Source organism: Chiloscyllium plagiosum, chromosome 28 (genome assembly GCF_004010195.1).
Source record: "Chiloscyllium plagiosum isolate BGI_BamShark_2017 chromosome 28, ASM401019v2, whole genome shotgun sequence".
In the NCBI taxonomy this organism is placed as follows: domain Eukaryota; kingdom Metazoa; phylum Chordata; class Chondrichthyes; order Orectolobiformes; family Hemiscylliidae; genus Chiloscyllium; species Chiloscyllium plagiosum.
In genome coordinates this window covers 40,859,849-40,887,301 of record NC_057737.1, presented here as the reverse complement: position 1 = coordinate 40,887,301, position 27,453 = coordinate 40,859,849, and the positions used below count along the sequence as shown (strand labels likewise).

At 40.9% G+C, this 27,453-nt stretch overlaps 1 protein-coding gene across 3 annotated transcripts in view; it reads left to right on the top strand.

The window, feature by feature from the left end:
* Nucleotides 1-26,842, top strand: part of dtx2 (deltex 2, E3 ubiquitin ligase) — an 81,087-nt gene extending 54,245 nt beyond the window's left edge. The window contains exons 4-9 of one of the 3 annotated variants that reach the window (XM_043718747.1): nucleotides 5,561-5,716; nucleotides 17,942-18,012; nucleotides 21,496-21,654; nucleotides 22,664-22,825; nucleotides 24,699-24,788; nucleotides 26,475-26,842. In XM_043718747.1, coding sequence (XP_043574682.1) covers nucleotides 5,561-5,716; nucleotides 17,942-18,012; nucleotides 21,496-21,654; nucleotides 22,664-22,825; nucleotides 24,699-24,788; nucleotides 26,475-26,699 — 863 coding nt within the window. In that variant the 3' untranslated portion in view covers nucleotides 26,700-26,842. The remainder of the gene's footprint in view (nucleotides 1-5,560; nucleotides 5,717-17,941; nucleotides 18,013-21,495; nucleotides 21,655-22,663; nucleotides 22,826-24,698; nucleotides 24,789-26,474) is intronic. The other 2 variants (XM_043718749.1, XM_043718748.1) reach the window with 2 other exon arrangements.
* The last annotated feature ends 611 nt before the right edge of the window (nucleotides 26,843-27,453 follow it).

Genomic DNA, 27,453 nt, shown 5'->3' with positions numbered 1-27,453 from the left:
CCCTGGCTTGTCCTTACCACCTTTCTTAAACAGTGGCACGATGTTAGCCAACCTCCAGTTTTCCGGCACCTCACCTATCGATGATACAAATATCTCAGCAAGAGGCCCAGCAATCACTTCCCTGGCTTCCCACAGAGTTCTCGGGTACACCTGATCAGGTCCTGGGGATTTATCCACTTTTATGCGTTTCAAGACATCCAGCACTTCCTCTTCTGCAATATGGACGTTTTTCAAGATGTCGTCATCTATTTCCCTACACTCTATATCTTCCACATCCTTTTCCACAGTAAACACTGATGCAAAATACTTGTTTAGTATCTACCCCATTTTCTGCGGCTCCACACAAAGGCCACCTTGCTGATCTTTGAGGGGCCCTATTTTCTCTCTCGTACTCTTTTGTCCTTAATGTATTTGTAAAAACCCTTTGGATTTTCCTTAACTCTATTTGCCAAAGCTATCTCGTGTCTCCTTTTTGCCCTCCTGATTTCTCTCTTAAATATACTCCTACTGCCTTTATACTCTTTGAAGGATTCACTCGATCTATCCTGTCTATACCTGACATAAGCTTCCTTCTTTTTCTTAACCAAACCCTCAATTTCTTTAGTCATCCAGCATTCCCTTTACCTACCAGCCTTTCCTTTCACCCTGACAAGAATATAGTTTCTCTGGATTCTTGTTATCTCATTTCTGAAGGCTTCCCATTTTCCAGCCGTCCCTTTACCTGCAAACATCCGCCTGCAGTCAGCTTTTAAAAGTCCTTCCCAAATACCGTCAAAATTGGCCTTCCTCCAATGTAGAACTTCAACTTTTAGATCCCGTCTATTCTTTTCCATCACTATTTTAAAACTAATAGAATTATGGTCGCTGGCCCCAAAGTGCTCCCCTACTGACACCTCAGTCACCTGTCCTGCCTTATTTCCCAAGAGTAGGTCAAGTTTTGCACCTTCTCTAGTAGCTGACCTCCATATACTGAATCGAGGACAATACTGCTAACCACTTGACTATCCCTAATCAGCCCTTGCCTTTCCAAATACATATACTGAAAATTTTCTTGTACGCATTAAACAAATTCCTCTTCATTCAAACCCTTAACACTATGGTAGTCCCAGTCTGTGTTTGGAAAGTTAAAATCCCCTACCGTAACCACCCTATTATTCTTACAGATCTCCTTATAAATTTGTTACTCAATTTCCCTCTGAACATTAAGCTGCCAGTCCTGCCCATCCCTGAGCCATGTTTCTGTAATTGCTATGATATCCCAGTCCCATGTTCCTAACCATGCCCTGAGTTCATCTGCCTTCCCTGTTAGGCCCCTTGCATTGAAATAAATGCAGTTTATCAGTCCTATCTTGTTCTCTGCTTTGTCCCTGCCTGCCCTGACTGTTTGACTTGCTTCTTTTCTCAACTTGTACCAGTCTCAGATTGATTTCTTTCCCCACTATCTCCCTGAATCCCACCTCCTCACCTTACTAGTTTAAATCCATCCATGCAGCTCCAGCAGATCTCCCTGCCAGTATATTAGTCCCCTTCCAATTTAGTTGCAATCTATCCTCCTTGTACAGGTCACTTCTACCCCAAAAAATATTCCAGTGATCAAGGAGCCTGTCAACATTCATATGATGAATGCTCAATTGTATAAGTTGGCCTTTGTGATTTATTATCATACTTTGTGGCTTAGTGAACCTTTTGGGGGAGATCTAGAAAAGTAATATTTGTTTAAGAGCACTGGGTCATGCACTAATATGGGTTTCAAGAAGTAAAAGTAAAGTACTCTTTATAAAGGATAAGGGAGACCCAAGGGGCAACTTTTGCACACACAGGGTGGTACGTGTATGGAATGAGCTGCCAGAGGAAGTGGTGGAGGCTGGTACAATTGCAACATTTAAAAGTCATCTGGATGGGTATATAAATAGAAAGGGTTTAGAGGGATATGGGCCGGATGCTGGCAGGTGGGACTAAATTGGGTTGGGATATCTGGTCGGCATGGACGGGTTGGACAAAAAGGTCTGTTTCCATGCTGTACATCTCTATGACTCTGTGATTCTGTAACTCAGTGGTGGTCCATTTCTCTGATACAGTAAGTTGTATCTCGTATGAATCTATATACTGTTAAAAGCAAAGCTAGTACTAGGGTGGAAAGGAAAAAGAGCATAGTCAGATATGACAGCAGTAAGAGTCCAGAAGAAAATGAGGACTGCAGATGCTGAACAGTCCGAGTCAAAGTGTGTGGCGCTGAAAAAGCACAAGCAGGTCAAGCAACATCTGAGGAGCAGGAAAGTCAACATTTCAGGAGTAACCCCTTCATCAGCAAGGGTCTAGGTGATCTCCATCTAGTTTCCAGTTAGGCAAAACCACAGAACAATACTATCCATTAGATGGCTCCAAGAAGACTGGAGGTGCAAAGAACATGGGAAATAAATATTGTGAAGCAATAGAGTCTGTTATTTTGAAAGTGGGCGAGAATACATTTTAAAGCATTATTGGAGGTGCCCTGCAATACCTTTTTGTCTGTGTTATACATTATTTTCAGAATGGTTGGTTAGTATTATTAATTCCTAAAAAGATGTGTTCTGTTTTCTACAACTTCAATATATCAATGTATAAAATATTTTTTTCATAGATTTCATCATTGAATACTTTTCATTCAGGAGATGTGGGTGCCACTGGCTCGGCCAGCACATATTGCCTGTCCCTGATTGTCCTTGAGAAGTTGATTGAGAGTCATTGTCCTGAATTGCTACAATCTGTGAAATGTAAATACACCCATAAAGCTGTTAGGTATGAAGTTCCAGGAATTTACCTCAGTGATAACTGAGGAACAGGGATATAATTCCAAGATTAGATGGCGTGAGATTTGAAGGAGGTAGTGTTTCCAAGAACTTGCTACCCTTTCCAGAAAGTACAGGTCACTCATTTAGAAGGAATCATCAAAGAAGCTGTGCAGCACTGCTGCAGTCCAGGCATGATACTCAAGACTGTCGATTGAGGTGCCAGTCAAATAGGCTGATTTGTTCTGGATGGTGTAGGGCTGCTTGTGTCACTGGGGCTGTACTCCTCCAGACAGATGAAAAATACTCTTACATTCTTTACTTGTATCTTGTTGATGATTGCAGACTTTGGGAGCTGGGAGAGGTGTCATGCACAGTTCATATTTAGTGTAGCTCACTTTCTGAAAACTTGCCTGAAATTAAGTCTGAAAATTTTCATTAGCTATTCTTCATGATTGGACCACTTAGTTTGCCTGGTGTACAATATTTCCTTTTTAGAATGCTATAAATCCACTATTTATTTGTAAAGCCATGCTCAAAACTTGCACGAGGGATACCAAAACATGAAGCCTTAATATGCTCATCTGTACTGCCTCTGCCAACATAGAAGAATTAATCAGCTGATTGTATTAATGTCTGTAGTCAAAAAATGTGCTGAACGTTCATTTGTCAGTACAATATAATTTCACAGCCCACGTTATTTTATTCTTTCATAGCACGGTTACCTGATCGTGGCTCCTCGTAAATGACTATAAAGGAGACCGTTTCAGGCAAACACTGGATATTTAGCAGATGTTCATGTCAATGGCAGAACTGTCTCTCCTTAGCAAAGGCAGGATTAGACTGAGTTTTCACTTCAACATTTGCATTCCAAGAAGTTTTCCGCAGCAATATAGAGCTGCCACGGTCACTGTTTTGAAGTGATTCACTGAGATGCTGGACCAATTATTGAGATCCTGCCAGAATATCTCAAGGTACTTAAATATTGAGGAATTGGGAAAGCAGATTTGTTTTTATGGTGCTCGCAAATATTTTGCTATAAGATTTTACCTTGCTCTTCAAATATATTCAACTTTTTTAAAGTAAACTGTAAAAGTAATGAGTGAAAACAATGATCTGAGGTAAACCTTTGGAGCGTTAATGTGTTGCTTAATTTCAAGGCTATAAATTTTACCTGAAAATGAAATGGAATGTTTATTTAACATAAATGCAGTATCAAGAGTGGATTCATAACAAATGGTTCAGAGCTCCGGTTTCCGTTGCTGCCTAATTAGTCGAAAAGCATCATCCTCTGGAATCGTGAAGTTTTTCAAGGAGCCAATGAAGAATCAATTTACACTGATAGGAAAATCTAATCACTATACTTAGTTCCAAGCATCTGATCTTCCCTTCTAATTTATTATCTTTTATATTGGTATCTGTTGCTGTATCATTCCAGCTTATCTCCTGCCTAGATCTCCCTTTTCAAAGCACAGTATCTAAACCGTTCTCAGTCCACTGTGTGGTTTGATCTGCCCAGTGCATTATAAATATTCCTCCTAAATCTTAGCACAATTATATCATCTGACTGTGTGCTCTGACATTCATATTTGCTTCTTAGATGTCCTTACACACGATCTAAACATTGAAAGTGATGCAGTTTGACATATAGTATTGCAGTTCCTTGAAGGAGACAATCATTGGTGCATTGTTATATACTTTTCTACTAAACCTTCGAACTTCCAAGCTTTTGTTTTTAACTAAACAGCTTTTGATTGCATTCAGATTTCTTGTTGATTCTTTCAAATTGACCTGATCTGCTTGCATCATCCCTTAAACACCCACGGCATCCTTTCGAAATTTGACAAGTGACTTTCAAAGTAAGCCGGGTGTTTTGTTTGTTATTACTATATTTCAATTCCCAAATTTTTTGCATGAATAGAGTTTGGATTGAGACTGTATAGACTACAAATGCTGTGCTCCAATGAAACACTGACTTCATTAACTATGCCACACTCAGGGTAGTTGAATCATAGCAGCAGTTTGATTTCTCTTATCAGAAGAGTGAGAAATTCTTCTCCAGCATGCATTACTGTTTAGAGGAATTTCTGCCTTTTCATTGGAAACATTTTCCATCCAGTTGAGAAAAATCAGAAGAGTTTGCCGAGGAAGTTGCTCAATATACTGCTTTAATTCCACAATTCTGATCAAATGAACAATTGGAAATTAGATTATCTGAAAGGGAAGTGGATTGGGGCAGTCCTATAGAGAGCACCTGCACCTAATATCGAAGTTGAAATGCTTTTTCAAAAAGAAAATGGTTGTTCACCCTTTCTCATGAAAACAAATGCAAACCACAGGATGATGATCATAATCGGAGTACCAGTGTCAGAACCTCTAGGTGTTGATGTTTTCATTGGATTTTAAATAGACAATGTGGTTATTTCATGTTAGAACTCTTTCTGTGCTGCAGGAAAACATTATCTGAATGGAAATGTTCTCTGATTCAACTGTTTCAGAAGATTCTGCTGTTGCCATAGTATTTGCACAGCTTTGCTGCCCTTATTGCTTGTTCTGTGGGATTTTACTCACTTGGTCTCTTTCAAATCACTGATGAAGCCTACAATGTTTAAACTAATTGCACTTTTTTAGCCTAATGAAATCATTTGTCACTTGGTGATTTGAATTTTATTTAGTTCTGTTGACTTTCCTTTATTTTCTCTGGTTCCTTTTTAAATTTATTTTGTGTGCTTTATTTTGTTTTTTTTTTACCATTACCCTTGTGCATGCTGATGACCACTGAACCTCTGTAGGCATGACTGCAATTCTGATGTGTGCTGCTGGACTGCCTGTGTGCTTCACCCGCGCAACTAAACCTGTACACAAACCTGACTCAAGAAAAAGCGGTAAAAAACTCAGCACTGCCCAAGATAAATCATTTAGGAGATCGAAGAAAGTATCCAGAAAAGGTAGTTAAATAAAGACATTTCCTATCTACATCTAGTTTTAATCTGTTTTCTGTTGCTCAGTGGGGAGAAGTCTCAAATTTTGTTGTAATGGCATTTTTTTTTTCTTTTCATGTGTGATACTCCAACCAATCCCAGAAATTTTCTGAATTTGAATATTTTTGACTGATATACTTTTGGGACCGAGCGTGGATTGTAGGTGTCAAGTGTGGTCCTGCACTAACTTCAGTGTAACCTTAAAAAGTAAAACCACAAATGCTGGAACTGCAGAGTAGGTTTATGATCCAGCAGTGTATGATGTTTCAGCCATGCCCCAATCAAGGAGCATGCCAGAAATGTTAACCCATCCCTCTCTTTCAAGTGCATTTCTGGCATTTCTATTTCCGGACTATTTTGGGTTCAGGCAAAGGTACCAAAACTTCATCTTTGTCTCTTGGTCACTATATTCTTTTGTACAGGTAAGTAATATGAATTCTTACATGTTGACTTAAATGTTGAAGATCAACATTTATTTTATGTTTCCATATGTGTCTCGCAATGTGATGTTTATCAACCAGTGACCAATCATGTCAGATTTTATCCTGTGAGGTGCTATTCCTTAACGAACCCCATTCTCAAGTTGAAGGCAGAGTACAGTCTTGTATATTGGCTACAGCAAAATGCATGCTACCATCCTTTTGAATGAAAAACCATCAGGTTTTTGTTTGAAACAATTGTGTATTTGTTGGAATTTTTGCAAATGCAATTTTATAATTCATGCAATTCTTTGTACAAGCTATATCGGATTTTTGTTTTAATCTAAGTACGTCATATTTAGTTTTCTCGTTATACCTGTGCAATCATAAAATGGTTATGCGAACAGCACAGGAGGAGGTCATCTGGCCTGTTGTATTCATATGGCTGTCTGCAAGAGCAACTCACCTAGTCACTGCTGTTTGTTCTTTCCTCATAACATTTTAATTTCTTTCTCCTTAAATAATTCTTCAATTCTCTTTTGAAGATCTGGATTGAATCGGTCTCCATCATGCTTTTGGGCAGAGAATTTCAGATTCTAATTGCCATTGCACCTTTTGCAAATCCCCTTTAAAATGATGTCCCTTGATTTTTGATTCTTCCTTAATTTTAACAGATCTTCTCTCTGAGGAGAACAGATCTAGTTTCTCCAGTCGAGCTACACAACTGAATTTCTTCATTCTTGGAATAATTCTTGTCTTTTTTTTACATCATCGTTAATGCCTTCACATCTTTTACTAAAGTGCCCAGAACTGGATTATGTTTATCCTGCAAACTTCATGTGGCCTTTAAATGTTTTACATTTATCAGATATTGTCATTATAGTTATTTGATAAATGTACCGTGCAAACAAGGTATATGTCAGGAAGATTATAATTTGCCATGCACCAATTTTCACATGCAAGGAATGAAAAGTGAGAGATTTTTCTGAGAGTATAAAAGGACTGACAGCATAATAATAATTTATATTGTAGTTTACTGACCCAATCTGACAGTGCCACCTTAGCTGGTGCAGTAGTGAAAATCCTGCGCATCTTTATCTCCTCCTGGTGCAGGCACGTAGGGGTAAATCCACGGAGAATTGCATCAATTTCAGAAGTATCCATCCTAGTGGCTTTAGTGGCAGCACTCTGGGAACTAACTGAAAGGGATTTTTTAACCTCAAAAATATAATTTATTCATAAAAATATTTTTATATAAATAGTCACTGAAATTTGCGGTTCTGTATAGTAACATGAAGAAGCAAATACATTGGATTTGAATATCCAACAAACAAAGGCATTTCTCACTGGTACAAGATTATATTTACATATGTTTGAGGCATCAGGAGGATCCGATAACCGCATGGACCCTCCTTGAATTTCAGCAGAAAGACTTTAGATGTTGGCTTTTCCCCACTACGCCTTGGCGGTGGCCTCCCAAGCTTTAGTGTGTCCCTCAGCACTTAGTCCTGGAACTTGAAATGTGCCAGTCTGTAACACTCGGTCAAGGTCAACTCCTTGCTTTGGAAGACCAACAAGTTTTGGGCAGACCAAAGAGTGCCTTTCACTGCGTTGATGGTCCTCCTGGTGCAGTCAATTTTTGTCTCTCTGCATCCTGGGAGCCGGCCGTAGAGCACAGAGTCCTGCTTCATGGAGCTGCTCAGGACGAACCTCAACAAACACCACTATATCTCTTTTTGACACTTCTTTCACAAAGGCACATTACAGCAGTTTGTGTGACAGTGTCTGCATCTCCCCCGCACCCCCCAACCCCCCCAAACAACTTGGCAGCCACTTCAAGGGAAGCATGCGATGGGATAGTGTGTCCAGGTGTACATGAAGCCTCTCAGAGGTGGTGCCCTTCTCACCACTGGCCAAGCGACGTCTTGGTGCTTGTTGGGAAGTTCTGTTGATGAGGCATTCTGCCAAGTGATTTTGTCAATCTGCCCAGGGAACAACCTGACAGGGTCCACACTCTCCTTTTCCTGCAGGGTCTCGAGGAGGTGCTGACCACTTCCTGATGGACTGGTGGTCAAAGATGATTTCCTTTGCAAACTTCTCCACAGAGGACCAGTGACACGAATGGTCCAACTGCTTGGGCTTGGTTACAAAGCCCGACCCATCCTTCGCAACCCCAGGGATAGTTAGAACCTGCCTGACTGGGATCTAGTGCATGTCAGGAGGGTATCCAAACTGGATTGTTTTCCAAATAAATCGTTATCTTCTGTTATAAACTATCCCATTGCAGTGATGGTCACCTTACTGAATAAAAGTGTGAATATGCTGTCTGAAGCCTTGGCAAGATGCACAAGCCTCTGTCTTGTACCACACAAGATTCCCAGCTTACACCAGTTTATCTAATATTAGCAAGACAGCAATCAGCATTAACCTCATCTCTGTGCTAAAGAGTAATTAATCAGTCCTTCGGGCCCTTGTTAGAAGTCCGTTTGCATGGATATGCAGAGAGAACAGGATTAGAGTCTGCTGTGGTTTTCTGTCATGAGTTTCTTGCAAGCATCTACTCTTCAGGATCCCATAACAATGGCCCCTTCTAGAAACCAAAGCTCAATCCTACTCCTGCGGTTCTTTTGTTTTATTTAATTCAGATTTGTAGTTTGGTCACCTGTGTGTGTACAAATTATGAGCAATTTAAATGATTCTCAGACAAATTTTTTTCCTGTTCTCATTCAAATCTAATATATAATTAAATAAGATTGATTACTAAATGGTAACACTTGCTTGTCTGCACCTCATTTAACTTCACAGCAAGTTGCTGGTTCGACCCTGTAGCTCCTTTCGTAGGATTCTAGTGCTATTTCTATACAACTTGCATTCTGCACTTTGTGGTTTAGAGTCTCTGAATTCTTCATTCAGCCTAGTCTTATGTTCTGTTAGACATCCATTATTCTGATCTTTAAATTGGAACAAGACACAAGACAGATCATTTGAAATCAATCTCCAAATTAATTGTGCTTTTTATGACTCTCATAAACTTGCATTATTTAACATGAGAGTCTTACTTGGACTTCCATTCAATATCATCCCCCTAACTCTTAAGATTCATTGTTATTTCAACTTCGGTAATTAAGCGCACACAACCTCTGGAGCATTTGCTTTATCAAAAGATCATAACTCAATGCATCCACTCTTGTCACAAAAATGTAGCACAGTCTTAGCATCAACATGATAACTGTAAACTACTCAACCATGTCATTAATTCGTGGGTTATTTATTATACATTTCAATTATACAGAGAAAAATAAACATGGTTTTTCTAGATAGTAATGAAAATGATCCAGCAGTACAAGAGTGCTAAGAGCTTTTCATTTTCAGACTTGAAAGCTCATCAGTAACAATGACTGTGAAACCATCATCAATTTGTTGTGAAAACCCATTGGAACACTACTGTCCTTTTTAGGGAAGGAAATCTACCACCTTTACCTGGTTTGGACTGTGTCTGATTCCAGACCCACAGCAATGTGGGCAACTCTTAGCTACCCTCAGAAGTGGCAGATGGAGTTTAATTCAGATAAATGTGAAGTGCTGCATTTTGGAAAAGCAAATCTTAGCAGGACTTATACACTTAATGGTAAGGTCCTAGGTAGTGTTGCTGAACAAAGAGACCTTGGAATGCAGGTTCATAGCTCCTTGAAAGTGGAGTTGCAGGTAGATAGGACAGTGAAGAAGGCATTTGGTATGCTTCCCTTTATTGGTCAGAGCATTGAGTACAGGAGTTGGGAGGTCATGTTGCGGCTGTACAGGACATTGGTTAGGCCACTGTTGGAATATTGCGTGCAATTCTGGTCTCCTTCCTATCGGAAAGATGTTGTGAAACTTGAAAGGGTTCAGAAAAGATTTACAAGGATGTAGCCAGGGTTCGAGGATCTGAGCTACAGGGAGAGGCTGAACAGGCTGGGGCTGTTTTCCCTGGAGCGTTGGAGGCTGAGGGGTGACCTTATAGAGGTTTACCAAATTGAGGGGCATGGATCGGATAAATAGACAAAGTCTTTTCCCTGGGGTCGGGGAGTCCAAAACTAGAGGGCATAGGTTTAGGGTGAGAGGGGAAAGATATAAAAGAGACCCAAGGGGCAACCTTTTCACGCAGAGGGTGGTACGTGTATGGAATGAGCTGCCAGAGGATGTGGTGGAGGTTGGTACAATTGCAACATTTTAGAAGGCATTTGGATGGGTTTATGAATAGGAAGGGTTTGGAGGGATATGGGCTGGGTGCTGGCAGGTGGGACTAGATTGGGTGGGGATATCTGGTCGGCATGGACGAGTTGGAAGGGTCTGTTTCCATGCTGTACCACTCTGACTCTGAAATGACTTAATGAACCACTCAGTTATCACCACCAACCCCTCAATGCCAATTAGGGATCGGCAGCAAATTTTGGTCTTCCCAGTGACACTCTCATCCTCTTTAAAAAAAAATGTAAAGAATTTTATTTAAATGTTAATGTAAATGTGTCGAGGTCAATGGCTGTCACTATGAAATTCCATCACTGTGTGTTTTGGAGTCAGCAGTGTATAATGTGAAGATATTGCTTAGCTGGTGTAGTAGACTCCACTCAGATGCTGTTGAGTTAAAGAGCAAGAGGGAGTATAAGAGCAAGCTGACCACAAAAGATCCATCATGAGGCAGGAGTTAAAACTACTTAAGTTGTCGAAAAAGATGGGAAGCCATGTTACACAGGGTGTGCTGCTAGTGTCTCTGTGTTCATGTCTGTGAACTCGGGAATCCGTATCAAATTTCACTAAATTGTTGGATATAGTTAATAATGGAGGATGGTGACAATAGAAGAAGACATTAACTAATAAACTTGAAGAATGGGTACACAAACTACAATGTAGATAGGTGTGCATTAGTAGGTTTATGTAATGAAGACTAAGGAGGCCACATACCCCTTGGGGGACCAATGTTTAAATAGAGCTGTTAAACCTAGAGATCTAGGGGTACAAACTTGAAAATCACTTAAAGTAGTGCCATAGGTAAATAAGTAGACAAGCAGGAGGCTGGAAGAGCCCAGCTAGCCAGGCAGCATCAGGAGGTGGAAAAAAGGGGGGTGGGGGGTGGATAGGTGCAGTCTCATTCACTGTGACAATGGAGGAGACCGCGGCTGGTCATGTCGGACAAGGAGTGGGAAGGGGACTTGAAATGGGAAGTGACTAGGAAGTTAGACTTGCCCGTACAGGCCTGATTGAGATGCTGTGCGAAACGTGCCCTTAGTTTATGTTTAGTCTCACCAGTGTAGAGAAGACTACATGGGGAGCACAGGTTACAATAAACTAGGTTGGAGGAGAGGCAGGTGAACCTCTGTCTCACCTGAAAAGACTGTTTGGGTCCCTGGATGGAGGTGAGGGAGGTGGAATGCTGGCAGGGTTTGCACCTTTGACGATTGCGCAGGAGAAGGTATCTGGGGGAGTTAGGGGTGGTGGGGGAGGGGAGAGTGGCACAAACCAAGGAGTGACAAAGGGAATGGTCCTTGCGGAATGCAGAGAGGGATGAGGAGGCGAAGACGTTCTTGGTGGTGGGGTCTAGTTGAAGTTGGTGGAAGTGTTTTAAGAATGATCTGTTGGATGCGTAGACTGGTGGTGTTGAAAGTGAGGACAAAGAAGGCCCTGTCTGTATTATGGTTGGATGGGGCAGGGTTTAGAGCTGTGGAGTGGGGAATGAGGAGATATGGTGGAGGGCTGTCTGGATAACAGAGGGGTGGGAAAGGTTGTTCAAAATAGGTGGACACCTGGGATGCTTATGAGTGGAACGTCTCCTCGTCAGAGCAGATACAACCAAGAGAGAAATTGGGAAAATGGGATGGAGTTTTTGCAGGATACTGGGTGGGAGGAGGTGTAGTCCAGGTAGTCGTGGGAGTCTGTGGGTTTGTAGTAAATATCAATCCATAAACTGTTGCCAGAGATGGAAACAGATTAGATTCCATATAGTGTGGAAACAGGCCCTTCGCCCCAACCAGTCCACACCAACCCTCCGAAGAGTAACCCACCCAGACCCATTCCCCTACTCCCTACTAATGCACCTGTCACTATGGGCAATTAAGCATGGTCAATTCACCTGACCTGCACATCTTTGGATTGAGGGAGGAAACTGGAGCACCCGGAGGAAACCCACGCAGACACTGGGAGAATGTGTAGATTCCACGCAGACAGTCACCCAAGGCTGGATTCAAATCTAGGTCCCTGGCGCTGTGAGGCAGCAGTGCTAACCACTGAGATCAAGTAATGGGAGGGAGGTGTCCAAGATAGACCAAGTGAATTTAAAAATAGGGTGGAAATTGTGAGCAAAGTTGATGAACTGCAGCCTGGATGCAGGATGCAGCACTGATGCAGTCATTGATGTAATGGCAGAAGAGTTGGGGAACTGTACCTTTCTATGTACTGAAGAGGGACTGTTCGGCATGGCTGTCAAAGAGACAGGCATAGCTGGTGCCTCTGAGTGTACCCATGGCTAACCCCTAGATTTGGAGGAAATAGGAAGAGTTGAAGGAAAGTTGATGAGGGTGAGGACTAATTTGACAAGGCAGAGGAGAGTGTTGGTGGAGGGAGACTGGATGGACTTGTTGGAGAGGGCTTGCAGGCAATCATTGTGGGGGATGGATGTGTATAGGGATTACACTTTCATCGTGAAGATAAAGCGCTGGGGTCCGGGTAAATGGAAGTTTCTGAAGAGAAGGAGAGAGTAATTTGTTCCGTATGTAGTGGCAAGTGCCTGGACCAAAGGGGAGAGAATGGAGACGAGATAGAAAGAAATGAATTTGGTGGGGCAGGAGCATCTGGAGACGATGGGTCAACTGGTGTAGTTGGGCTTGTGGATCTCGGGAAGCAGGTAGAAGTGGGTAGTGTAGGGCTGAGGGATGTTTGAGGTTGGAGGTAGTGGAGGGGAGAATTACATTTGGTCTCACCGATGTAAAGAAGACCACATTGGGAACACTGGACACAGTAAACTAGTTGGGAGGAGAGGCAGGTGAACTTCTGTCTCACATGGCAAACCAGGGCAAGCCTGACCACCTGGTCATTGCCCATTTCAATTCCCCTTCCATTGTTCACCCCCTTCAATGTTCTCCAATTTCAAATAACCTTCCCACCTATCCTTTGACTCCCTTTCCAGCCCTGCCTCCTCTCTACCATCCTTCCAACCAACCCCTCCTTCCAGCTACCGACAGGATTTATTCCTCTTATCAACCTACCATGTCTTACCTATTAACTTAATTCACCTTGCACCACCTCACCACTCCTGCCCCCTCCCCACCATAACCCTCTCTCCCCAACCCCCTTATCTACAACCACCCCTGCTCCCACCTCCATTCCTGAAGAAGGGCTGTACCTGAAACATTTGACTTCTCCACCTCCTGATGCTGCCTGGGTTCTTCCAGCCTCCTGCTTGTCCACTTTGGATTCCAGTATCCAGTTTTATTTGTCTCCATGGGTTAATAAGGCCATAAAAATGCCACCTAAGTTAAATATTTAGTAATCTACCTTTGCTGTTCTTCAAAATTTTAAATAAGGCTAGTTCAAGCATGACTTTCCCTTCTGGAATCCACAGAGATTGTGTTCTTTATTATTTTCAGATTCTAGATATTTTTCCAGATCATCTTTGAGTACAGTATAATCTCTCTTATACAGTTGGCTTGCAGTTAATTGGCCACTAGTCCTTGAAGTGTCCTGTCTACTACTTGACTACTATATGTTAGAAGACCATATTGTAGTCCTTGTCTTAATTATGTCTTGCTCAGTTACCTTGAAATTTATTATGTCTTCATTATTTCCTAGATGCTGAACTATACTTGACCATTTTAGTTAATATTTCCCATTGTTGAATTCAGCAGTGCTTCCTTCCTTGTTTGGATTTTTATATCCAGTAAAATTTCTGTTATGTGGCGTATTGCAAGCTGGAATGTTCCATCAATTGGTATATCTGATTTCACTGAAAACCATTGTTCACCCCCTGCCCCCATAATAGTGTGTTGACTATGATTTGATGGATGGATTTGACAATTCATAAGTTATAGAATCATAGAATCAAACAACATGGAAACAGACCCATCGGTCCATTCAGTCCATACCAACCAATGCCACAATCCCAAACTAAATTTCTTCCACCTCTGCATTTGTCCCATATCCCTCCAAACATCTCTTATTCATGTACTTATCTAAATGTCTTTTAAATGTTTTAACTGTACCTATATCTGGGAGTTGTTTACGCACACAAATCACTCTGTTTATATAAAAAGAAATTATCCGTCATGTCATAGAGTGATAGAGATGTACAGCCTGGAACAGACTCTTCGGTCTAACTCATTCATGCTGACCAGATATCCTAGATAAATCTAAGTCCCATTTGCCAGCATTTAGCCCATAGTCCTCTAAACCCTTCCTATTCATATACTGGCCAGACGCCTTTTTAAATGTTTTACCAGCCTCTACTACTTCCTCTGGCAACCTATTTCATAAACACACCATCCTATGAATGAAAATGTTGCCCCTTAGGCGCCTTTTAATTTTTTCACCCTCTCCCCTTAAACCTATACCCTCTAGTTTTGGACTTCCCCACCCCAGGGGAGAAACCCTGTCTATTCACCTTATCTGTGCATGTCATGATTTTATAAACCTCTATAAGGTCACCCCGGATCCTCTGACACTCCAGGGAAAATAGCCCCAATCTATTCAGCTTCCTGGCAACATCCTTATAAATCTTTTCTGAACCTTTTCAAGTTTCACAGTATCCTCCCCATGCAAGATCAGAACTCATGCATTATTCCAAAGGTGGCCTAAACAATCTCGGTAATGCCGCAACATGACCTTCCAATTCCTATACTCAATGCACTGACCAACAAAGGCAAGCATACCAAACGCCGCCTTCACTACCCTGTTTACCTGGGACTCCACTTTCGAGAAACTATGAACCTGCACTCCAAGGTCTCTTTGTTGAGCAACACTCCTGAGGACCTTACCTTTAAGAGTATAGGTCCTGCCCTGATTTGCCTTTCCAAAATGCAGCATTTCACATTTATCTAAATTAAACTCCATCTGCTTCTTATCAGCCCATTTAGTCCATCTGCGATAATCTCCTTTGCTGTCCACTACACCTCTAATTTTGTTTTATAAATCTTTCTCTTCTCAGCTTAAAAAAAAAATTGCCTGTAGTCTTAAAATTCTAATCAGAAAAACTTGCAATATGTTTTGAAAATAATGCATTTTCACCCATATCAGTGCCCACATTAAAAAATGCACTTTCAGCATTTACAACTTACAAATCATGCCTGAGTTATTAAAGTAGCTCTGCATTATCATTATGACTGTTAGTGTTTGTCTACTGTACTTGTGACCATAAAACAACAATCCTGTTTTGAAGATCGGCAGTTATTAAGTAAGCGCATCAGGTGTCAAAGTAAATGTATAAAGTGCGAGTGCTGTCAACTGGAATGTAAAAGAGCTGGTTATATTTGGTCCCTCAATACTAACTGCTGGGTTAGCTTGCATTTTTGATTTGCTGGCACCAGCTAAACCTAGTATATGAAGGAAAACGTAGATCTTGCTGTCTAGGTAAGAAATGAGTTCTGTACACATTCCTAAGAACTCAAATACCTGCACATGGGCAACAAAAGACTTTCCAGACATTACGAAAATATTTTACTGTCAATCTAGAATTTAGAACAAATGTCTGTTTCCACCTATTTTCCTGTCCAGAAGGTAATGTCCAACTTGGGGAAGAACTCAGCTTTTTAAAATTTAATACCAATCCCCCTATTTTTTAAAAAAACACTGTCCACAATAATAAAAAAGGGCCAGATAATAAGGGAGGGGATTAAATCAAAATAGTATCAGAGGGAAATAATGGACTACAGGCCTTGCAGTGCACGTTTCTCTCTGAAAGCTTCAAGAATTCAGCCTTTATTTTTGAAATACCTAATGTCAAATTAACCAAATAACCAATTAACAAATAACAAACACTGCCCAACTGTCTCACTAACAAACAAAAAGACGGGGAAATGAGGGAAGGAATCAAATCAATATATTGTTGGTGGGAGAGATCATGTACTCCATCCTAAGTGGTAGCTATGTATTTCTAAAAGTTTAAAAAGCTTCACTGATAGGTATTTTTAATAAGTTGCTTAAATGTGTTATGACTCACCTACCAGTGCATCACAAAAACCTTAGAGCTCAGCTCTTTTTTTTTTCATCCCCACCAAATCACCTACTCTTTTATAATCAACCTGCTCCGTGTAATGGCACACCTCTGGAATGGTTGGGAATTGAACCTTTTGCCTCTAAAGTAGGGACACTACCACTATATCACATGAACCCAAGAACTCAGCCCTTTTAATTTTGAAACAATATTTTAATCCTCTTTTCAGAGATGTATTGCATACTCTGGAACAGGTCAAATTTGAATCCAGGACTCCTGGTACCAAGTCCAAAGTGGATCACAGCTCCTAATCTGTTTGAGCTTCAAAGGAAACCTGCATCTCTAACTCTGATTTTTTTTTTTTGCCATTTTATTTAATAGTGGTTAAATTCCCCATGATTATTCATCTCTGTCTTTAGACTTTGCCGATTAAGCAATGAACTGATGAATGAGAAGTTGCTGATTACAGAAAAACATCGATCTGAAAATATACTTTCTGCTTCAGGAATTTCTCTCCTAGATCTATGTTGTTTTTTACATAACAAACATGGTAAAAGCCACAATCTATTATGTTTTCCCCTCAATGCCATGTACACATTAACCTTTCCTGTTCCAAGGTCTGGTCTTTTGGGTTTGGCAGTATATGAGGTTCACTCATCTACCCATCCTGAATGAGTTCACCATTTCCCACTTGGATATTTAAAGTCATCTTTTGCTTGAATAAAGATTTAAATTATTCAGCATTTTGAATTGAAATTAGTTTAATAAGAACACAACAGATATTTAAACACCGTTGAATTAACATAATTCAAATAAGCTGATGATTCAAGTTAAATGACTTCAAATTATAAATAGACTATACTTAAAACACTAAGACAATTATAACAGGACTGGATTTGCTCCATTATCCTCTCTAAGTACCTGTGGAATGTTCCTGCATTGTCCACGGCACATACCATTTTATCGCCTGAATTCAGGACTTGTAAAGTATTAATATAAAAACAAGGGCAGAAGTCAGAGTAGAAATGAGATTATCTGAGGAAATAAATGAGATTGGAGAATAATTACTGTCTGGTTGTCTAATTGAACATTGTTAATACAATGTTTGGAAAGTTTGTGAAATATGTGAATCCTACGAAAGGCTGCATTAATACAAGACGATCAGTTAGTCAGACTGTTTTAGATAATCATCCTCGCTTCAGCTTTGAATGTTGCTATCAGTTGCTTGCCTCACATCCTGCAGAGATTTAAACTTGTCTGATGGTGATATTATTTGTCGTATTTTTTTTGCAAATAATTTTTAACCCGAGGGTATTACATGGCACCAAGGTATCGGATGTTGAAATCTCAACATGATTCGTCCAAATTTGTAAAAATGAGCATCGTTGTGGAGATGCAGCCTTAACCATTCATCTTTACTCAAAGTGATTCTGTCAGTTACCACTTAGTGATTATATTTCACTGTTGTTTCACAGCTTATCACTTGTAAAGTTCAGAATGAAGGAAATTTATTTGGGCTGGATGTTAAGCAGTACTGTGTACTTATCAGTCAGCTCAATGTGTAACTGTTGCCTTTCCATTTTTTTCCCATTGTAGAAATGGTAAAGGATCCGGAGGAGGTGGTAAACAAGTATATGATGAGAATAGAAGAAGAAATTCCAGATGAGGTGATGTCAAAATTTTATTGCTGACTATGTGTGATTTTCATGACTTAAACATGAAGATATTTAAATGCATATAATTCCAAAGCAGAAGTGTCCTTTTTGCAATTGCATATCATGGCTGTCCTAAAAAGGTTAAACTCACTATTTTATTCCTGCACCATCACCCCGCCCCTGCAGAAGTTGCAGGAATTCCATTCTTTGTGAATCATCTACATCTGTTGTTTTTACTTTTTAAAATAACAATAAAACAGAAGAACTAGGAGCAGGAGTAGGCCATCTGGCTGCTCGAGCCTGCTCTGCCATTCAATAAGATCATGGCTGATCTTTTTGTGGCCTCAACTCTACTTACCTGCCCTCTCGCCATAACATTTAATCCCTTTTACATTTCAAACAATTAGCGATCTTAGCTTTAAAAACATTTACTGATGGTGTCTCAAATACTTCACTGGGTAGGGAATTCCATAGAACCACAACCCTCTGGGTGAAGACATTCCTTCGTTCACTCCTAAATCTGCTCCCCCTACTTTTGAGGCTCTGCCCTCTTGTCCTAGTTTCACCCACCAGTAGAAGCATCCCCTCTACTTCTGTCTGTCCCCTTCATAATTTTATGTTTCTGTAAGATCCCCCCTCATTGTTCTAAATTCCAAGGAATATAATCCCAGTGTCCTCAGTCTCTCCTCAAGCCAACACCCCCCCACGCACCCACCCAAAACTCCGGAATCAACTTAGTGAACCTTTTATGCATCCTTTCTCAAGTAAGGAGACCAAAACTGCCCACAGTACTCCGGGTGTGGCCTCACTAGCGTCCTATATAGCTTCAACATAACCTCTCTGTTTTTAAACTCAATCCCTTCAGCAATGAAGAACAAAATTCCATTTGCCGCCTTAACTACCCGTTGCACCTGTAGACTAATCTTCTGTGATTCATGCACAAGGGCATCCAGGTCCCTCTGCACAGCAGCGTGCTGCAATTTTTTTACCATCCAAGTAATAGTCCTTTTTACTGTTATTCTGACCAAAGTGGATGCCTTCCCATTTATTAACATTGTATTCCATCTGCCAGATTGTTGCCCACTCACTTAAACTATCTATGTCCCTTCACAAAGGTCTCTGCACACTTCGCTCTATCACTCATATTTGTGTCATTCGCAAACTTTGACACACTACACGTGGTCCTCAACTCCAAAGTTCTTTTGTTCACTGCACTGCTTTCAGTTCAGGAATATATTGGGTGGGGATTGATATTTGGTACAGTTAGCAGAGCTCCAGAGTTAAATCAAATGCCCAACCACTTTACTAAGTGAACCAGGAAGACTTGATGAAGATCATGCAAGAATAGCTTTTCTAAATGGGATCAGCCCTGAGAACAACATATGGGTTTATTTCTTTAGCCCTAACAGCAACTGTATGACCACACAATTGGAATGTCAGTGCACATTCTTCTAATGAAGGTATTTTATTACTGTTTTGTACAAAATCTTTTGTACAGGTCATGCATTGAGGGCATGCAGATATGTGTTTGAGACTTTGTACAATTTAAAGTTGGATCATATGTAGTCACAAATTGTGACTATATTGAAAATGCAGCAGTCCTCTAGAAGACACATCTTGAAAGCATGTTCACGCTCATCTTGTAGATGCGACCTATTGGGTATGTTTACAGGATAGAAGGTGGATGTGTACTCTAGGAATCTAGTACGATCTAGCTTAGATGTATATTACCATTCCTTCACTGTCTTCGGTCAAAAAAGCCTGGAATCCCCAATGGCATCATGGGTCAAGCCACAGCAGGTGGACTACAGTAGTCCAAGAAGGCAGTTCACCACCACCTTCTCAAGGGCAACTAGGGGCAGCCAATAAATGCTGGTCAGTCAGTGACACCCATATTCCTCATGACTTTTTTTTAAACTGGGCCAGAAGAGCAAGGTGCTTAAAGCTCTACATCAAAGATTTTTGAAAACAGCATGTGAAGACCCTAAACACAAAATTACACACCTAGTGACAGTAACCAGGAGCAGAGGAAAATATTGATATTGCCTATGGGTCAGCGTGTACCACCATAACAATCAGTGGCTACCGCAGCTTGGCAACAGATACCGATATTGAAAGTAACAAACCACAACAACATTAGATAACCACCTTCTGTGATGAATTGTGGCAGAAACTGCCTGTCAGGGTTTGGTTTCTTCAGTCACTAGCAGAAGTACATCATGTACAGCTTCTCATCCCCAATGAACTTGCTGCATGTCAGTTGCTTTGGGTAGATTTAAGGGTAAAGCTTGGACATGGGTAGGGAAAGACCCTGGACTGAGACAAAGCCGAATGTAGGAGAAAGTGAGGATTGCAGGTGCTGGAGATCAGAGTGGAAAAGCACAGCAGGTCAAGCAGCATCCGAGGAGTAGGAGAATTGATGTTTCAGGAATAAGCCCTTCATCAGGAATTCTTTGAATTTGTAGTAGGTATGGTTGTCCTGTTCAGATCTAAATTGTGTTGGTCTGAATGTAGTCTGGAGTCCATGTGGGATCTGTTGGTTCTTTAGGCAGGTACTGAGGAAGAAGATGTGGCTGTGGTAGCGAGTCTGCTTCAGGACGTGGCTGAAGAGCTTCAGGGCATAGGAGATGGCCTGGGAGGTGCAGTGGGACAGAGACTCACTGAGATCGTTGGTTTAGATTAGAGTGGTGCTAGAGAGGCACAGCAGATCGGGCTGCATCCAAGGAACAGGAAAATCGACGTTTCGGGCAAAAGCCCTTCATCAGGAATAGAGGCAGGGAGCCACCAGGGTGGAGAGATAAATGGGGTGGGGTGGGGCTCGGGAAGAAGATACCAAAGAGACAACAGGTGAATGGGGGTGGGGATGGAGGTGATTGGTCACAGGGGAGGGTAAACCAGATAGGTGAGAAGGGAGATTGGCAGGTAGGACAGGTCATGAGGACAGTGCTGAGCTGGAAGGTTGGTAGGTTTGTGGGCTACCATGATGCCAAGGGGTCTGAGTAGTCTGGCAGTCATTCCCGAGATGTCATTGCTGTAGGGGAGGGTTTCAAAACACATCCAGAAACTACAAATCTTCTCAAAACTCGCTAAGTATGCTAGACTATATGCTGAAGTTTGGAGTAGGATTAGAAAGTGAAACCTGTAGAGTAAACTGTATAATAACATGTCTTAACACTGTATGCTACTAACTAAGCCAAGCTGACACTGTACATGTCATCTGCATCTTCTTGGAAAGTGAGGATCTGTGAATCAGTCTGAGACCATGGGTTGAATGTTTCAACTAACTTGTTGTTACTCCATTTTTTGGTATACACGTTGAATCAATCCTACTTAATTAAGGTGATTGCCCATTCCTAAGAATTCCAAAGTAGTGTGCACCAGGAAAGTGGTGTGATTACGTTGCAAGCCTGAACTGGATATCAGTATAGTGTCCTCAAACCTGATGAATGTTGAAATTTTAAAACTAAGTATTGATCTTTCTTGCATGTATTTTAGGACTGTATAATCTGCATGGAGAAGCTGAGTGCCTTGTCTGGCTATGATGAAATGTCCAGGACGAGAACCATTCGGCCAGATACAGTGGGAAAGTTCACAAGATGTGGCCATGTCTTCCACTTATTGTGTATGATGGCTATGTATGAAAATGGAAACAAGGTACAGAAAACTGTTGTGCAACTGGCAATAGTGCAGCAGTGTTCTTTCAAAGGGGTGGTGGTGCTGTACTCAGATACTTCCAGGTTACTAATCCAGAACCCCGAGCTGATGTTTTGACCATGTGGATTTGAATCTCTCAACTTCAGATGGTGAAGTTTGAACCCAACAAAAGTCTGGAATTTTAAAATAAATCTAGCCTAATGGCAATCACTATCGGTTGTTATAAAATCTAACTGTGACAGAAAGCAATCTATTGTCTTTACTTGGTCTGTGTCTCTAGGCCTATAGCAGTATTGTTGACTCTTAATTACCCTGTGGACAGTAAGGGATAGTTAATAAACAGCCAGTAACATCACAGTGACAAAAATGCCATTATAATCTTCCCTGAAGCGTTGAATCATAAGATAGCATATTGTGAGTGGTAAGCATTGATTTTGTACTGGATCTACAGCAATGTTTAGGTTGTTAGTTCCTTTCTAAAGTGATCCTATTTGTTTCTGTTTTGTCCCCCCACTTTGTTTTTGATTAAGTAAAAAAAAATCACTCAACACAAGGTTGTAGTCCAGCAGGTTTGTTTGGAAGTACTACCTTTTGGAGTGATCAGAAAGCTACCTGATGAAGGAGCAATGCTCCAAAAGCTAGTACTTCCAGATAAACCTAGTGGACTATAGCCTGGTGTTGTGCGATTTTTAACTTTGTTCACCCCAATCCAATACCAGCAGCTCCATATCATTGTTTTTGACGGTTAACGTCAGTGATTGTGATATGTTGCTAAAAGAACTGTTGTGAAGTCCGGCATAACGCTCTTATGAGTACCCCAGCTGAGAGATGTTAACTCCACTCGGATCTTATCAGGGGCCTTGCTTATCCACGTAATTCTGTCGGAGGATCACATGAATGTTAAACATGATGCACTAGTGCATTGCGATAGAAAAATTTGTTATTCCAGAATAGAGTCATTATTTCAGATTAGAGAACTCTGCTAAGCAATGGAATTAACTCATTTCAGGATGGCAGTTTACAGTGTCCTTCATGTAAGACCATCTATGGTGAAAAGACTGGAACACAGCCAAAAGGAAAGATGGATATTTATTTATTACCACAGTCACTGCCTGGATATGCAGACTCTGGATCTATACAAATTGTGTACAATATCCCACCTGGTATTCAGGTAACCACTTCTTCTGAGTCACTTGTGATAGTAGAAATTATGCTTCTCGAAGATTCAGATTGACTACCTCACGCATAGGTTGTGGGAAAGCTAGATTTTCTTATTATTCATGTTTTGTGTATTGAAAGCAATCTGGGCTTATTGCAATAATTTGAACACAATAAGTAGATATTTTACTGTTTAAATTAATTCCTCACTGCTTATCAATGGGCAGTTAATGTTTCAGGTCTATTCTGACTTGCATTGTACCAATCTATTAGCTTTGGTCATAAAACTGAGGTACCATGTCTGCAGTTTGTGTAATGGAAGATTTGAGTTTATAAATGTCAGAAGGAAGATTGATGCTCAAGTTAAAATCATTCATTATCACAAATTCACTGCAGCCAAGTTTCAAACAATATCTAAACCTGGATGTTGATTCATTCTTTAATTATTTACTATGTACCTTGGTGCAAATCAACAAAATTTGTATCAGAATATTTTATTGCAATGAGGATAGTTCTACTATTTCTGTTGCATCAATTTCCTCCTACATCTGTGACATAGACTGTCCTGTGATGGGAGAGGTGAAGAAAGGCAGTTATCACTTGTTAGGAATTGTTCCTAAATCTTAGCATTTTCATAGAAATTTTGAAGCTGTAACGTTAGTTGCCGTTGGTCTTGGAATTAGGATGCCATTTTATTGCTAGCGTTGGGAATGCATTAGGTGCTGTCCTATTACGAGGCTGGGAGACTTGTAGCACAGGGCATTGTTTTCATGCATGGAGTTTTTATGGGAGTCCTATGAGGAGAGATTGGTTCGACTGACCCTGTATTCGCTAGAGTTTAGAAGACAGAAGATCCATTTGAAACATAAAAATTTCTGACAGGGCTGGACGTAGTAGATGCTGAGAGGATGTTTTATCTGGCTGGGAGAGTTACAATTGGGGACATAGTCTCAGGATATGGGGTAGACCATTTAGGACCAAGATGAGGAAAGATTTTCTCACTCAAAGGTTAGCGCACCTGTGTAATTCCCTACCACAGAAGGCTATGGGGACCATCTGATGAATATATTCAATCAGGAGATAGGTTTTTAGATTATGAAGGCATCAGTAGTATGGGGGGAAATGGGAATATGACATTGAGATGGATGATCAGCTATAATCATATTGAATGGGAAACCAGGCTCAGAGGGCTGAATGGTCTACTCCTGCTCCCAATTTCATTATATCAGTAATGTTGTAAAAGATCTATTTTGAAATAAATTCCCAAGCTTCTCTGCCTGAGAGCAGCCCACCAGCACAACCTTAGGTATAGATAAGAAATGCTAGTCCAACCACAGATGCCCACATTCCATGAATTAATTTTAAAAATGTTTATCAACAAATTACAGCCATGGAGTGTATCCCAGGTAAGCCCAGTCCAGTTTTCACCTGAAAATCGTTGTTACGCTTTTTCATTCAGTAATCATGTAGTTGACTCTCAGCTGCCGTCTCGGAATAAATGTTGGCCTGGCCAGTGATACCTACATCCTGTCAATGAATTTCTTTTTTAAAAAATTAAGAGGAGCTGCAACTCCCACTTTACACTCCACCCTAGCTTAACTCCATTACATGAAAGTCTATTATGCCAACAACAGCCACCACAAAAGAGACCAGATAACATAGCATACACTGGCAGTTAGAATTAAGAACTGGCTGAGCTATAGGATTCTTGAACCAGGCAATCTTAAGAGAGTGCATCTTCTGTTTATCACTCTACTGCAATTATTGCTTTATTCAAGATAAACACTTATGAAAATCAAATCACTGGCTGAAATTCTAATAGGAAACTGCAACTGGAATTCATCTTTTTATTTACTAAACTTAACCAACTTGCCTTTTTTTGACAGGGTCCAGAGCACCCTAACCCAGGCAAACCATATACTGCCCGTGGCTTCCCCCGGCACTGTTACCTGCCTTACAGTGAAAAGGGCAGACAGGTAAGATATAGGGTAACTGATTGGATTAAACTGCTTTAATAATTAAAGAACACCTCAATTGAGTATTCCTGAAGCTTTACATTTTATGCTGATCTGAGAAATTCACAAGAAATACCAGTGTAAAAGGCAATTACCATTTATACTATGAGAGCAGAATTGGCAGGCTGGTGAAGGTGTTGCTGTGGAGAATAGAATAGAATCCCTCCAGTGTGGAATCAGGCCCTTTAGCCCAACAAGTCCACACTGACCCTCCGAAGAGTAACTCACCCAGACCCATTCCCCTATCCTGTTATCCTATATTTATCCATGACTAATGCACCTAACCTACACATCCCTGAACACTATGGGCAATTTAGCCAGTTCACCTAACCTGCACATCTTAGGATTGTGGGAGCACCTGGAGGAAACCTACACAGACACTGGGAGAATGTGCAAACTCCACACAGACAATCGCCTGAGGTTGGAATCGAACCCTGGTCCCTGGTGCTATGAAGCAGCAGTGCTAACCATTGTGCCGAATGTAGCAGTTAATAATGACGACAGTCAGTTCAATTATTGAGCTAGATTCTGGGTAATGATTTACCAGAGAATGGCTGTCATTTTGTTGAATTGATACAGATAAGCTGTATGTACATATTCTTTGTTTGCAAAGGTGATGCTAGTTATATAGGCTATAAATCCCCAAACTAGATAACATCAATGCATATCCCTTAGACTTTTCAGATAAACTCAATACCTCACTTGTTGCAATCAACCTAAGAACCACACAACAGTGTCCAATGTTCGGTGCAATTCCACAGTTGGGCAGTATTTGCTCAATAATTCTGAGTGTGTGAGCAATTATGCTGGTTACCAGTTAAGAATTTTCAGTTGGACTTGCAGTGTGACTGGCGCATTTGTGTTTTGGAAGCTACGTTAATGCAAAAGGTTTTTTTGTTGTGGAATATTCTCATGAGCAGAAGAAGAAATGCTTCAGCAAAATTTCCTTTCTCGTCAGCAGTACTCAAATTCTGTATTACCAACAAACTTTCTGTAATCCATAAAGCACATAATTGTGACTGCCTCCTGTTCTGACTTTGGTATTGGATAGATTTTCCGTTTTAAAGTTGAGAAATTTGAATTAATTCCAAGAATGCCTCACCGCGCCAGAGACGCGGGTTCAAATCCCGCCTCGGGTAACTCTGTGTGGAGTTTGCACATTCTCCCCATGTCTGTGTGGGTTTCCTCCGGGTGCTCCGGTTTCCTCCCACAGTCTAAAGATGTGCAGGTTAGGTGAATTGGCCATGCTAAATTGCCCATAGTGTTAGGTGAAGGGGTAAATGTAGGGGAATGGGTCTGGGTGGGTTGCTGTTCGGAGGGTCGGTGCGGACTTGTTGGGCTGAAGGCCTGTTTCCACACTAAGTAAAGTAATCTAATCTAATCTAATCTTAACAGGAGAACGTAGAGTTTTGTTTTTTTTTAGAGAAAAAAATCGATAATTTACTCCATGAGGGTGAACTGGTTATGCACTTTGGGTTCTGCAGACTGTGCTGGTAAAGGTCTCCTAAAGTTCAGGTAGAAGTCTGAAATGGGCTCAATCCTAGGGTACCCTAATTAATTTCCAATTTATCAGCAGTCAGACTGAAAATTTGTATATGTACTTCCACCAGGGAATGAATGCAAACTGAATTGAATCTCCTATTTCAGGTCCTGGAGCTTCTCAAAGTAGCATGGAACAGACGGCTGATTTTTACTGTGGGGACGTCGAGCACAACTGGGGAAATGGACACAGTGGTTTGGAATGAAATTCACCATAAAACAGAGATGGGGTCCAATGTATCGGGGCACGGATACCCTGACCCCAACTACCTAGACAATGTCATTGCAGAGCTGGCTGCTCAGGGCGTCACAGAGGACTGTCTTCGGCAATAATTGATCAAGTTTTCTCCAATCCAGTGGAGAGCCTGTAAAAGTGTTTGGACTTCTGCACTTTTCTTTAGTGCAAGCTGTGTTTTCATTTTCCTTTCTCCTGCTTGTTTTGTAAAATCCAGAATCAATTTTCATAGCCGTGCATGGTGAAGCAGGGGTGCACGGGTTGCATCTTCCTAAGGCCAGATGTCTCTTTTCACCACACCAGTGATTTTTTCATTCAAAGCCAGACCGAGCTGAGCTGGACTCACATGTTTCCCCTTCTCTTTCCCCTCCTCCTCCCCATCTCCTCCTGGCACCTTGCAACATGTTTACATAGCGTTGGCCAACAAAAGCTTCAACAAATTGGATGTAGTTACAGTTTCTTGTGCATTGTCTGGGATGTTGTATTTTACCATAGCAGCCACGTTAGAAACTGTAGCATCTGAAGTTCTGCGATGTATCCTTCTGTTAATCAAGTTTTAGCCGTAAGCATTAAAGTAGAACAGACTCTGATCCACAGTGGATTTCCTGTAATCTGTGCACCACTGGCTGCTCAAAGTGGGGCTAGCAGGGGAACCTTTATAACATGCACTATTATCTGATTCTAATACTTTTAGGCAGTGGAGCATTATAAGAGAATCTATTTTTTACATCCTAGGACAGTAAGGCAGTGAAATTTTGAAGCATGTGAAATACTATTTTATCCTTGTAGCATGAGGCTCTAAAATCTTGTGTGTTACTGTTTGGTAGCAAATTGTGTAGTTTTGTGCCCAGT